General features: G+C 57.2%; 1 protein-coding gene across 3 annotated transcripts in view; it reads right to left on the minus strand.

The window, feature by feature from the left end:
• Positions 1 to 1,332: 1,332 nt before the first annotated feature.
• TRIM29 (tripartite motif containing 29) overlaps positions 1,333 to 14,405 on the minus strand; it is a 77,384-nt gene continuing 64,311 nt past the window's right edge. Inside the window, exons 6-11 of one of the 3 annotated variants that reach the window (XM_025356213.1) lie at positions 13,370 to 13,471; positions 11,079 to 11,171; positions 8,746 to 8,844; positions 5,403 to 5,479; positions 2,476 to 2,545; positions 1,344 to 1,871 (exon numbers count right to left, since the gene is read on the minus strand). In XM_025356213.1, the coding sequence (XP_025211998.1) occupies positions 2,483 to 2,545; positions 5,403 to 5,479; positions 8,746 to 8,844; positions 11,079 to 11,171; positions 13,370 to 13,471 (434 nt within the window). In that variant the 3' untranslated portion in view covers positions 1,344 to 1,871; positions 2,476 to 2,482. Of the gene's footprint in view, positions 2,546 to 5,402; positions 5,480 to 8,745; positions 8,845 to 11,078; positions 11,172 to 13,369; positions 13,472 to 14,405 lie in introns of all 3 variants that reach the window. The other 2 variants (XM_025356214.1, XM_025356212.1) reach the window with 2 other exon arrangements.

Consider the following 14,405-nt stretch of genomic DNA (forward strand, 5'->3'; position numbering starts at 1 on the left):
GGAGCTTCTTGTGGCCAGGGTCTTTCTGAGAGTCCGGGCATCTCTGGAGCCCAGGAATGGGCCCTTATCACAACCCCAGGGTCCTCAAGAAGGGCCAGGAGGCTGCAGGGCACGGTGCCCACAGAGGTGGACCTGCTGGGGCACCAGGTAGGGATGCTTCTCAGAAGAGAGTTTGAGGGAACCAGCACCCAGAGCAGGGGCTGTAGGGAGCGGTAGCTGACCCCAGGGACACTCTGCAGTCCCAGCTCCCAAGGGAGAGCACCATGCAGGCGGCCAAGCATACAGGTCCGACTTGTGGTCCATCTTCCTCACAGTGCCGGACGGTCCTCCACGGACTCACTTGGCCCCTTCTCCCTCCTTTCTTTTCTCACCCTTACCCTCTTGTCTCCTCTGTCTCTCTCTTCTCAGCCATTTCTCCCTCCCTTTCTCATTCCCAAGAGACCCTTCCTGGCACACATGGCTGCTTGGCTCCCAAAGCTCCCTGGCCCAGGAAGGCAGAGAGGAGGAAGGAAGAGTGTTGTCCCTCCACAATGGACCAGCAGCCAGCTCACTTAGGGACTCTTACTAGGACAGAGGGACTGCTCCCCTGGTGTCACGTGGCCCCTGATGGGGAGCAGAGTGAGGAAGAACAGTGAGAACAGAGGGGCCCAGGTGTCCCTGCCACACCAGGGACAAGAATGTGGTTGTTTGGCGCCCTCTTCCCTCTCTACCATCATGCCTCCTTCTGGCCTGCTCACCTCTTCCAGGAAGCCTTCCCTGACTGTCCTTCCAGGGCTCTCTGGGTTTCCAGGGACTGGATGGCCTTTTCCCTTTCCTCCATCCCCCAGCCCAGGATGGTGCTGTCCTCAGCAGCCTGACTCTCCTGCCAGCCTCAGAGGTGAGCTCCCCTTCCCAGAAGGCCCTCTGTGCACTGAGAAGGCCCTCAGGTCTGAAGCCTCCAGTGGGCTTCCACTCCAGCCTGTGTCTGAGCACCAGAGTGCTGGGGGTTACAGGCTCCCAGCCACTCCTGGGCCCTTCTCCCCCTGGGAACTCTGGGGTGGGCTGGCCAGAAGGTCTGAGCATGGCAGAAGGTATTGAGCGTATCCCCAGGCCCACAACCCACCATCATTCTCCCCGTGTTCATTGTCAGCCAAGGCCTGCCTCCCTAAGGCCCAGGCTCCTGCACTGCACCCCTGTGTCCCAGACAGGGTGAAGGAGGTCAAGGGAGATTCAAAGGAGCCACATCTGCAAGAGGAGAGCAGGAAGATGACTCTGCCCTCATCAGAGGGAAAAAGTACATTCAGAAGAATGCAGCCTGTTCCCCTGGGGACCCTCAGGGAAATGGTCATTCAATACAAGAGAAGTGACAGATCAATGGTTTATTCCAAAGGGGAAAGCCCAAGCTGGATGTCTCCCTCCCTGACCCCTGCAAGCTGACCCATCCTTCCAGAGTCCCCACAGGCCTGGGGCTGTTGAGACAGGGAGGTCCCCACTGTGCTGCGCCTGGTTTTGTCTCGTCTCCAGTCCCTGGGCACCTTGATATGCAACATGGGTGGTAATCAGAAGGAGGAGGCAGCCTCTGATGGGGCAGTGGCTACGGGTGGGGGCAGTGTGTGAGGCATCCTTTGCAGCCAGCCCAGCCACACTCTCCATCGCCAGAGAGAATGCCAAATTATAAACTGAATGAAATTCTACAGGCAAACGGTACAGCAGCTGGGAAATGGTAGCTGGGCCAGTAGCTATTTTCATGGGTGGATCATATCGTGTTAAGGGAATTGTTTATCCCAGAAGAGCAAAGAGAGGAATATCTTGGCTAAGGTCATCCTGCCAGTCAGGAGAAGCCACCCTCCAGGGACCACAGACTCAAAGTGGCTGTGGTGGAGACCCACTGCCTGCATAGGGCGATGTCAAGACACTGAGAGGTTCCCGTCTGCAGTGGCCAAGGGCTGCAGGTTCTGCCACGCTGGACACTGATAGGTAGGACTAGAGAGAGCATGTAGGGCCAGTCCTCTGGGAAGCAGGAGGTGGGCCATGTGAAAGGGAGATGCGTGGCTGTGCTGTCCAGGTACCTGCTGGCAACACTGGGGGATGGGGCCTTGGAGAGAAAGGTCTATAGGCCTGGAGACAGCAGGGCGTGGGCAGGAGAGGCAGGCTGATACCGTGCGGGTACTCACTGCTAGCCCCCAGATCCAGCCCGAGAGGAGGAGGGTAGTGGGTTAGGGCAGGCCCCACCTATCTCACCCCTGTGATGCATTGGCCTCTGAGCACAGGAACGATGTTGACCATCTGAGGTCATGAGGCAGGAAAGGAGTCTGAATGGAGTGTGGCCAGTAGGGAAGTTGGAGAGGCCAGAACCTCCCCGAGAGGCTGGTAGAGGGCTGCAGAGGGCAGGTGCAGGACCAGGCTCCCTTCCACCCAGACAAGCACAGTAGCTTAGAAGGCAAGAGCAGCAGGGTCAGAAGGAAGAGCAGGGGTGTGGTGCCTCATTCCTTCCGCCAGGAGCTCATGGGGCTTCGTTGGACCCAATCCCGTTGCCTTTGTTGACGTAGAATGGCCGGTAGTGAGACTGTGGGGAAAACAAAGAGTGGTCAGGGAGGCCAGATGACAGATGAGCCCGCTAGCTAGACCCACCCTATCCTAACCTGCCCCAGGAGGTAGCAGTGATCCAAGCCCCGACAATTCTAGGAGCCTTTTGGCCTGATCTGCAAGATCTACCTACCCTGTGATCAGGTGCTGGTCTCTAATGTCAGGATTTACAGGTTTGAATCCTAATTGGAGTCCATTCCCATAGTTAGTGGGTGAGCTTGAACCTCAGCCCCCCATCACACTGGTCGAAAATTCTCTCCACAGCTCAGGAGGTTCCTCCAGCGCTACCACAGCTGCTATTTATATAACACTTTCTACTCCACGGAACTTCACAGCACTGTGCCGAGGGCTATATGCGGATGCACTCATTTAATTTTTACAACCACCCAATTACATAGATTACTATTATCATATTCATTTTATAGTTGAGCAAACCAAGACACAGAGAAGCTAGGCAACTTGCCCAAGGTCACTCAGCTGGTAAGCAAGGAGCCGGAATCCAAGCCCCAGCAGGCTGCCTCCAAAACCCACACCCCCAGCCCCCAGTTCTCGGTATCACTTCTCTTATGGCGAGGGCTTCCAGGATTTTCTTTGGCTCTCTCTGCATAAATCTCCCTTACAGAGGGGGTGCAGAGAGGGTAAACAACTGCCCCAGCCCAACACAGTCCCAGGCTCCCCACAGCCCTTTGCCTCTCTAGTCCGGCTCCTCCTCCCCCAGCCATTGGTATTCAGGGAGCATCTCTGGAGAGAGCCCAGTGACAGCTCTCCCAGCCTTCTCCATGTATTGTATCTCCCAGTAATTTCATGAAATCAGCGTGCCCCACCCCACCCAGATCACTTCATCAGGGCCCTGAGGAGGCAGCCCTCCAGGATGGAGTGGAAGAGCACGGCTTAGCTGCTGCTCACCCAGGCAAGCACCATCAGTCCCTGGAGGGTCTCAGGAAGAGGATTTGTCCCTGAGCTGGGTCAGAGGCTAAGCCCACCCCCATGCCCTGCGGATCCCAACACAGGAGACATCATTTGCCCCTCATACACACACCCCAAGGGTGCACTGCCCTTGGCCCTGTCTGCCAGGGAACTGACACCTCCTGGTCAGCTCCTTGCCTATGTCTGGTTCACAGCAGGCATTGTGGGCCTGAGGGATGCTCAGACCTTGCTTAAACCACCTATTAAACAAAGGAAGAAACTGGGACCCAGGGAGGGGAAAGAACAGCTAATTACTGGCAGAGCAGGGCCTGGACCAGGTCTCCTGACCCCCAGGGGCCAGCCGGGACCCCAAGCAATTCACAGGGCAAAGTGAATAGATTTGGAAATGGCTGAAGCCTTTCTTTGAGGAAGACTGGGTCAATAATATGGGTTGCAGGTCGATGAACGGCATTGTCTGGTTAAAAGCCCAGAGTGGTAGGTGGACATCAGAGCAGACTGCTCCCCTCACCCTCCCTTCCCCTCCCTGGCTTGAGGTCACAGCACATATTATAGTTGGAAGAGCTAGGAAATCATCCTAATTACAGATGGGAAAACTGAGGCACAAAGGAATCATTCTTCCTCACGCAAGGTCACACAGCAAGTAAATGAGACAGCTGGTGTCAGCCCCCAGGGAAACTGATTCCCAGCTCAGCCTCTCTGCACCCCAGCACCTGCCTCCACTCTCCCAGCGCTGGCTGCTTGCTGGACACCAGAACCCTGCCCTGCCAGGGGCCTCAAAGTGCTGATGAGCCTTCTCTTCAGGGTCCCAGGCTCTGAGAGGGTGGAAAAGTATGTAGTAGGGAGGGGAAGGACTGAGTCTAGAACGGAAACCTCCTTTTATCTCCCCATTTCTGCTTTCTGCAGTCCTGCTGTTGCAATGCCCCTGGGCCCAGCTCCAAATTACACACACGATCATTTAGCTCCCATCGCCAGCAATTAAAGATTCTCTCCAATTAAACTATCCCCAGCCATTCTTTGTGGTCCAGGGCAAATCACCTCTCCTGCTCTGACCTCCAATTGCAAGGACAGCAAGAGCCAAGGGCTGCGGCCCTGGTTCCAGCAGAGCTCCTGATGCCACCCACTTGTCACGGCAGCTGGCTGACTCCTGTAGCAGGGCCTAGAATGGACCTTCAGGAGCAAGGCATTCAGGCACACGGGGGCTCTGCATGTGAACTACAGTCCCTGATCACTGAGCTCTCAGTCAGGGTCAGCTACGTCAGATCTAACGGGCACTGGAGGTCATCTCAGTCCCCACATCATAAAAAGCAAGAAAGTGTCTCAGAGAGGGTATCTAACTTATCCAGGACCCCACAGTCAGCAGGTGGCCTGGACCCCAAAGCCATGCTTCCCTGTCTTGCTGCTCTTCTGATATCCCTGGCCTAGGGTCATTAGATATTGAACCTAAATATATCTATTCCCAACTTTCCAGCCTCTCCCACCCCCACACTATCACCCCAATGGCCTCTATGCTATCAGCACTGGAGAACTGCCCCGGGGAGGTGGGACCCATCTCTAGGAGGAGGCCTGTCCTCCTGCTGGGCTGTTTTACAATCCCAGAGCTGGCAGAACCCAAGCTGTCATTCCACTAGCATAGGCATCCAACAAGCATTCGCCAAATAAAAACCCCAAGGCTGCCCACTTTATAGATCAGAAAACTGAGGTCCAGACAGTGTGTGTTTAGCCAGTCCCCTGCCCATTAGCCCTGGCTCTCTACTACCCTCTGCTGTGTGCAGGTATTCAGGCCACTGCTGCCTCCTTCTCTACCCCATGGCCCAGAGAAGTCATCATCCTCCCACAGACCCTGGAACCTGTTGCCCCCAGGGAGCCGGTCTCTGGATGTGCCCAGGCCCTCCTGGCAGTGCTTCCCTTACCAGCATAGTCTGCTTGCCAGATTTCCAAGTCTGGGGCTGGGCCTTGGGGCTTTGGCTCCGCATGAGGGAAGGATAGCCTGGGAAGACAAGAGACTCAAGTCAAAGGGAGCACCGCTGGTGGTCAGGGGCCCCCGGGGCCAGAGCAGCACAGCTGCCTTCTCCAAAGTGACCACCAAGCATCATCCAGCCCATTACCAAATGCAGCCGCCTGAAGAGGCGTGCAGCAGCCAGGGTGCCGCAACCGAAATTCCTGGGGAGGCTGGCCAAAGGGAGGAGGCAGCAAAGCAAACAGAAGGAGGAGGAGCTGGCCAGGTGGGCTGGACCAGGCAGCAGGGGAGTGTTGCACCCACATCCAGTGCAGCATCACACTGCTCTGCAGGGATTTCCACTCACCTTCCCCGGAGGTTTACACCACGGGCCCTCCCCTTCCCAGAAACCAGGAGCACCACGCATAAGCATGACCTGCCAGAGTTTCCTGGCAGGAGGCGCTCACTTGGACTCCCCTGCGCTGTTTGGATGATGCTTCCCATTCACGGAGCCCCACTTGTGCCAAGCACTGTGGAAGGGACTTTGTAGACGTCTCCTCACTGAGCCTGGCCCCTGTATCTATGAGCTATGAGCTCAGCAGTTTGCCTGAGTTGCACAGCTTATAATTAGCAGTCAGGATTCCAAACCAGGTGCTGCCAGACTCCAAAACCCAAATTCGTGTTTTTTCTCCCCGGCTCTGTGGCCTCTCCCCTGTTTCACTAGCCAGAGACTAGGGCCTAGAGAGGGCCAGGAATTTGTCAGTGTGGCTGCCACCCAGGGTTAGGACAGCAAGCCCAAGAGGCCCAGAGCAGGTGCGCTCTCTGAGCTTGGCTGCAAAGATGCTAGTCTGAGGCGGGGCCGCCCTGACTCCCTCCGCCTCAGCCCAGACAGACCAGAAAGGAGCTCTGGTTCACAGCACAGTGAAGGCACTCTCAGTGTCAGCCATCCGCCTGCAGGGAGGCCTGGGAAGACACAGGCCATGACCTGGATGCTGAGGCCCTCAAGAAATAAGCAGGGTCTGTCCTGGGCCAGATCTCTGTCCAGTGAGAGGCTGCGGTCTGTCTTGGGGAAGCCCCTGTCCTGCCCTGCTCTAAGCGAGGATGAGCAGGTCAGGCTCATGATGAGCACTGCCAGGCTGCCTGTTGGGCTGGCCCTTCCCAGGTTGGCACTGAGCAAGGAGGAGGGGGAGGAGACGGAGCAAAGAACCTGGGTCTCTTCCTGCATCTGGGGGTGGGGGCAGCCTTGGAAGGGGGGCATTCCAGGGATCCTGAGTGGAGATTAAGAGGGGTAATTCAGGCCTCATCTCTCAGTTCCCGGAAAGAAAATCCCACGCCAGCCATGAGAGAGGGGAGAATGGAAACAGGGGTGGGGTCAGGGTGGCCCAAGTCACCCGCCTTGTGCAGCAGGCAGAAGTCCAGAAAGAGTGTGCTGGGTGGCAGGTGGGGCATGCATCCCTCTCCAGGGAGCTCTGGGGAGAAGGGACCGGCACACCCTAGAAGTGGCAGAGAGCCCCCCGTGTCCCACCTGGCCCGCTGTGGGAGAGAAAAGGGGAGGAATGGAAAAATGGGCAGGTACCGGGATTAGTTTTAGACAGCCCACTGCGACCCAGTGGTTTGGAAAACTCTGCAGTGGCCTGTCCCAAGGTGGTGAACTGATAGGGGGTTTTCCCAGTGCCTGCTGGGAGAGAGAGAGGCATTAGTGGCACAGTGCTGCTCCCACGAGGGGCCAAAAGGACCCACCCCTCATGCTGGAGGCTGCTCTGAATCACACCTGAGGGCGGCCACCTCCCCTGCCAGGTGCTCTGTGGTCCAGGCTTGAGCAGAGAGCAGAAAGGCACCTGCTAGAAGCCAAACAGGCCAAGGCAAGTCCTGGAGCTCCCCAGGCCCGGATCAGAGCTAGGACATGCCCGGGGCTTCTGCAGGCTGGGACCCTCCACCCATAGTCCTGTCTCCTTCATCTTGCCGGCAGCTCCAAGAATCCCTGCCCTAGGTATAGTGTAGGACTCTGGGCCAGAAGGGACAACTGAGTGACGAGGCCTCAGAGGCCACTGCTCAGGGATCTGTCTGCCCTGCAGAGCCCCTTTCCCTCTCCTGAGCCCACCCAATTTGCTGATCTTGACTTGCAGGCCAGATGTTCGGGGTGCCAGAAGAGAGACAGGGTTACTCCCACCACAGCCATTAGAGCTGTCCCTGGGATCTTTCAGGAGATACATGAGGGCCAGGGGCCCATAGCTGGGGTCTGGTTCAAGTCTGCCCCCTCCGGATGCCCCCAGCCCCAGGGGACAGGAGGCATCGACCACTCTCCCTTGTCAGAGTGCTGCAGAGCACCGCAGGCAGGCGGGGGACAGAGTGCCAGAAAAGAGGATCAGTCTTGGGGGGCCTTAGGGTCGTCTGGTCCTGCCTTTCCCAAAGGGCCGCCTGCAGGATTGGCTCTGCAGGATGCTGGCAGGTGCTCCATGGCCACAGGACCCTAGAGCCAGCCAACGCTGCGAGTTAAATAAACTCTGCAGTAGGAGAAGCAGCACCCTGAGGATCAGAGAGGTTGGGTGCAGGGGATATGGTGTGTCCCCCCCGTCCTGACCACTGAGAGCTGTTGTTGCAGCGTGTAGGTAGAGACTAGAGAGTGGTGAAACAAGCCCTGGGAAACGCTGACGTAGCCCAGCCCCCACTCCTGTCCTCATTTTCAGCAAAGACCATGGCGGCAGCTCCCGGGCTCTCATCTGGCCCCTGTATCTATGAGCTCAGCAGTTTGCCTGAGTTGCACAGCTTATAAGCAGCAGTCAGGATTCCGAACCAGGTGCTGCCGGACTCCCAAACCCAAATTCACGTTTTTTCTCCTTGGCTCTGTGGCCTCTCCCATTTCACTAGCCAGAGACTAGGGCCTAGAGAGGGCCAGGAATTCGTCAGTGTGGCCACCACCCAGGGTTAGGATGGCAAGCCCGAGAGGCCCAGAGCAGGTGCACTCTCTGAGCTTGGCTGCAAATATGCTAGTCTAAGGCGGGGCTGCCCTGACTCCCTCCGCCTCAGCCCAGACAGACCAGAAAGGAGCTCTGGTTCACAGCACAGTGAAGGCACTCTCAGTGTCAGCCATCAGCCTGCAGGGAGGCCTGGGAAGACACAGGCCATGACCTGGAAGCTGAGGTCCTCAAGAAACAAGCAGGGTCTGTCCTGGGCCAGATCTCTGTCCAGTGAGAGGCTGTGGTCACTGGACAGCGAGGTGAGGGAGGAACTAGCAGCTCAGGGAAGAGACCCAAGCAAGGTTTGGGAGGTGTGGGGCAGCTGTGGAGGAAAGCAGGGGCCAGGGTGGGCAAGCTCACCTTTCAGGGAGAAGGAGGAGCTGCCTTGGACGACGGGCAGGTCATTGTCAGAGCTCTGAATGCTGGAGGAGTACTCCCAGACCCGGGAGGTGTAGTTACCTGGCAGGGAAAAGAAGGGCTGTCAGGCCCCCACAGCTGAGAGGGGGAGAGGAGGCAGGACCAGGACACAGCCAGGTCTGTGACTCTCCAGCCACTGGCCACAACTTAACCCAGGATGCCACTTGTGATCCCAGTGATACCTCCCCCGATCCTTCTGCCACCATAGCTACCTTTCTAAAATATAAAGCATAGTCTGGTCCCTGCCCTACCTAAAGGCCACTATCCTCAGAATAAGGCGCAACGTCCCAAGCGCAGCCCATGGCTCTGTCGTGAGTTGCTCTCCCCAATCCCCGCCACACACCCACCATCTCCCACTTCTTGGCTTCGTCTCTATCCTCCCTCCACCACTGGACATTCAAACCAGGCTAAGTCTCAGTGTCTGAGACACTCCAGCTTCTCTCCTGCCCCAGGCTATGTACCCAGACCCTGTCCTCTGCCTAGGACACTTCTCCTGCTCCCCACCCTCGGCGATTCAAGGGTGGGGTCTTCAAGTGTCAGCTTACATGGCACCTCCCCAATGTCTGCATGTGCCTCAGCCCCATCCCCACATCATCCTGCACCCCCTACCCTTTGGGTAGCAACTATATGTTCAATTGTCTGTCTCCCGCAGTGAGCTCACATGAACTAGGAATGTGCCTGTCTGGCCCCTACATCACACCTGGTGCCTGGCACAGAGCCTGGTTCCTGGAAGGTGCTCATTGTATGGTTGATGGACAGAATGCATGAACCAATGAACAAATAAATACAAACACATCCTAAAACTTGGGGATGAGACAGTTGATAGTTGCCAAGTTGAATAGGCTAGCACACGCCTATGTGCAGGCATGTCCCATAGTCCAAAGGAGAAGGCAATGGGAAGGGGGTAGGAGGAGCTGCTAGGGCACTCAGAGGGCACTGGAGTGGGGGGCTCAGAGCCCCCGTGGGTGATGCACACTTCTCCAGCACCCCCATCTGCCAGGCTTGAAACATCAGTGACCTCCTTAGTCAAGCTCACCCCTTGGCTGCTTGTGGGGAGGGCTGGGGGCTGACTTTCGGGCTCAGGGGTCAGAGATGGCTGGGGCTGGCCACCTGCCCCTGTGCAAAGCCCTCCCACAGGGATCCCAGGCAGCTTCTGTAGCAAGGCCTCAGTGAGCACGTCTAGCCAGGGCTCTGCGAGGCCAGACACCTTGCCCTTCTGTTCACTCGTGCCTTTAGTCTTTCTCTCAATGACTGCTTCCTGACCCCCTCCTACTTTTGAGCTCTGGGCCTGTAGCAGCAAACAGGACAGACACAGCTCTGTCCTCAAGGTGCCCATGGTCTACTGCATATGTGGAGGAGGGGGTACCACTGGTCATGGCTGTGAATCCAATCCTGGATGTAGAGGCCCAGGCATTGCTGTGGTGCCCCTGACCCTCCAGTCTCCATGGCTCTTGTCCTCACAGAAGAGTCCTCCAGTGCTATGTCTGGGGCGGGGGCTGACCCAGTCCCCTCCTTCCCTGTGCATGGCTGGCACGTGACCAGGAGCCCGCAGGAAAGAACTAAGGGCTCCCAGAACCGGGTCTCATTGAGTGGGATGGCCCTGCCCTTGAGCAAATGGTCCCCTCGGAGCACTGGGCAGAAGGAGACCCTGAACTTAGCAGCTCCCCCTAGGGAAGCCACGTCCCCACCCCCATTTCATCTCATCTAGGTCTTAAGGTGCTGCTCACTCGCCTTACCTCCTGGAGCTCCAGGGCCAGTCCCATTTCCTGCCATGCCTTCCTTTCCAGTCACAGCCAAGCTAACAACTAACCACTGTACGACTTTTCACTGCAGAAGTACGCAAATCAGTAGATTCTCTTTGGGCCCTCGTGCCCTCATACTGGCTGGGGGGCTTCCCCACACTTAAGCCTAAGGTGGCTGCTCAGCCCCAGTTTTCCCCAAATCCTTCCTCAGGAATCAGAAGAGCACACGGACTCAAGGATCTCCAGGGATTCCGAGATTCCTGGCTATTTTTCCTCCAGCCTAACTGTGTCCCCCATGCATGTACACACACGCACACATACATACACACACACACACACACACACACACACACTTTAAGCTCGGTAGGTAGGACCCCTCTCCACCCGTGTCTGGGCCCCCCACCCATCCCAGCTTCCCACATTCATCTCACACTGGGGTCTGAACCCCGTGCCCCCTGGCCCCACCTCTACGCCCCTCCTGCCTGCACAGCCCCACATGAACCCTGTGCACCCTCAAGCTGAGCCACCACCTACCTTTGGTGCCATAGAGATTGTTGAAATTCTTCTGGGTGGTCTCCTTGGTGAAGCGGCCGGGAGATGAGGGCTGGTATGATGTCCGGGCCCCACCTGTGAAGCAGATGAAGGGGGCTGTCATTGCAGAAAACGGTCTCATGCAGGACTCCTTGCCCCCAAAAAGTTGCCCAAGTGCCCATCACAGGACCTGGATTCCACAACTGAGAGAGGTCCTTCGGGTCTGACATAGGCAATCAACTAATTTATCACCAAAATTGGCATGCTTTTGAAGAGTAGAAGGGCTCTGTTAGTAACCGTGAGGAGAGCATCAGCATAAACCTGGAGAGGCCATGGCAACCACGGGGGCAGAAGCGGTGGGAGATCAGAGCCTCACTTCACAAGTGCTTTCCTTTCTGCACACCTGGGCTCTCACAACAGCCTTGTGAGGAAGCAGTGGGGACTGATACCCCCACTGATACCCAGCTGAAAACAATGAGCTCCCCATGTGTATTCTGGTCCTCTGTTACCTCTGTTCCTCCCCACCTGACCCTCAGATAACACCACACCCCCAGTTCTGGTCCTGCCAGTCCTTCCTGTAAGCCTTTATGCCTGTGGTCCCTGATGCCCTCTGCCCATCGCAGTCATGCCCCTCTACTGAGCACAGGTTCCCGGAAACTCACCCCTCCTGGGAAGGAGTCACAGCCACTGTCAATCCCACTGACCTCAGACCTCCCAGACTCAGGACCCAGTCCCTTTAGGGGCCTTGTTTCTTTCATCTCCTTGGTGACTCCTTGGTGTCCTCCCCACACCTCCACCCTGAGCCTGGGAGCTCCCAGAGGGCAGATTTCCTGTCCCTCCCATCCTCGGCACAGGCTACCCACAGTGCTTGGGCAGGGATGCTGGGGGAACCTACTTCTTCCATCACAGACATCATAGACTGACTCACAGCAACAGAGCTGGGAAGTCTCCCAGCATGTGAGCACAACCTCCCCTCTCTTCAGATATGGGTACTGAAGCCTGCCCAAGATGCCCCAGGCCCTAAGCCCTCAGGGTGGCATCATAGTGGGTGCTGTTGTTCCCTCCACCCCCTCCCACACCTGCAGGAGGCTCACACCCGGCCCTCAGTCTCCTACAGAGCAGGAGAGACCCACAGGAGCCCATCATGGCACTCGATGACACCCCGGGGCCTGGTCCATGGATGGTAGGGAGAGACAGGAGGGACAGGGCTGGGGTGAGGCCTGGTGGGGTTTCTAAGGAGAGGGGTGCTGGGGCTGACTGGTTAGAACAGCTTATCCTCTCCCAGAACTTGCCCAAAGGCACAGCACCCTGGGCAGGGAGGAGGCAGGCAGGCTGGCTGGGGCCTGGCCCACACCAGGAATGTCAGAGGAGGGAGAGCCCAACAACCAAGAAGCCCAGGGGTTGTTTTCAAACTGGGTGGGGCAGCACAGGTGCTTTTCTGTTGAGCTCATCTCTCCAAATCCCCCAAGCCTCTCCCACTGTGTGTGTGTGTGTGTGTATGTGTGTGTGTAAGACATGTGTGAATTACTGATTAGCTCCTGGAGGCTTCCCCCTCCCCAGCCCCTGTGCCTTCCCCATGCCTCCCTCCTCCCCCAGTCCCACTCTCCCACCCGCAAAGGCACACACTCTCATGGTCCGAGGGTCGGCGCACCCGCCCTTATGTAACGGATATTTCTGTGGTTTGTTGCTGGCGCCCAAGAATGAGAGGCCGCCACAGGACAAGGACAGGCAGGCACTGGTCTATGCTAGGCCAGCACCTTGCAGGCTGGGACTGTCCAGGGCCTGGGAGGGAGGGCCAAGGGGGCCAGGGTGCAGAGCCGGGAAACTCAGAAGAAGAGGCACTGCTCTCCCCGCCTAGGGGAGCAGAATGGTCCTGGGGTCGGCAGCCATCTCAGAGGGCTCAGCCCCTACAAAACCTGAGCCAAAGCAAAACACAGCACCAGCCTGGCAGAAGGGAGCCCAGGAGACCTCTGGAAAGAAAGAGAAGCAGAGGTGTGGGCTAGAAGTGAGAGGGCAAGGAGTGCAGAGGGGCTGCCTGTGTGGCCGAGGATTGCCTCTGAGGAGGTGGCACCAGGTAACTTCTCGTTCGAACCAGGACGCTTCTGAGAGCTAACGCAGACGCTGTTCATAATCACATCAGGACAACGTGCAGATGCCAGGACTTTCCCACACAAACTGGACATACCATCACCCCCACCCAGAAGGAACCTGGCTAAGAGTCACTGCATGGACTTTGCGGGTCCCCTGGGCAGCAGGAGAGACGCTGGGTCTAAGGTGAGAGGGCTCCCTCTTACCTTTGGGTGTCAGGTACATGGAGTATCTCTTCATGGTGTCCGGTGCACTCCACTCACCCCCGAAGCTGTTCGTGTAGTTGTTCACGTAGCGATGGTCACCACCTAGGAAGGAGAGGGTCGGGTCAGCAGAGGAACCAGGTGGGAAGGAGGAGGCAGCCCACTGGGGACTTTGGGGGCTCAGATGAGTCACCCCACAGCCCACCCCCTATGTCCCAGGGAGAGCCAAGTTTCCGCAGCCTCCGAGAATACGACGCCCTGACCGGCATTTGCTCGGTTCCTGAGTTCTTGGTGGAGAGGGTGTTTGCAAAGAGCCACCCACCCTCTCGGACGGAGCCCTTGTGAATAAGATCGTGTGCACAGCACTTCCGAGCACTTCACCTTTACAAGGTGCTTCAATGCCCATTTCTTATTTGATCCATACATCAACTGTGGTTACATCCCCCTGAGACAGATAAGGAAATGGAGACTCAGGAAGTAAGAGAAGCAGCTTGCCCAACGTCACATGGCAATAAGGGCAGAGTTGGGGATTGAGCCCTGGCCCTCTACTTCCGGGTTCAGTCCCAGCCACTGCTGGCAGCCTAAGGTGAGGGGACGAGGTCTCAGTGTTGGCCTCCATGGCCCAGGTATTCAGGCAGTGGAGTGAGCTGCTATGGCGGGGGCCACTCACCTGCAGACCCCCTAACCCCCAACTCAAACAGATCTGCTGCTCGACGCTTGATTTCCCTCAGCCACACCCAGTCCATTCCTTTCTCTTGCAACTTCCCCGTGTTCTACTTTCCCTGTCCTTCCCTCTCTCTCTCTCCTGAGCAAGAGGAGGAATGTGGCTGAGAGCCTCGTTCTTCATCTTCATCACCTGCACCTGTCTGTGCTCTGGTGCACAGTAGATACTCAAAGAATAAACAAACGCCCTTCTAGGTGTTAGCCCAGCCCTGTGCCCCACAGAACCCAGGATGAAGTGGCCTGGTGTCTCCTAGCACAGGGGCCTTTGAGGTGTGGACGAGTTCCTGGTCTGGTGGGCAGGCTGGCATCAGGGAGG

The sequence above is a fragment of the Theropithecus gelada genome, chromosome 14, assembly GCF_003255815.1.
Source record: "Theropithecus gelada isolate Dixy chromosome 14, Tgel_1.0, whole genome shotgun sequence".
NCBI lineage: Eukaryota > Metazoa > Chordata > Mammalia > Primates > Cercopithecidae > Theropithecus > Theropithecus gelada.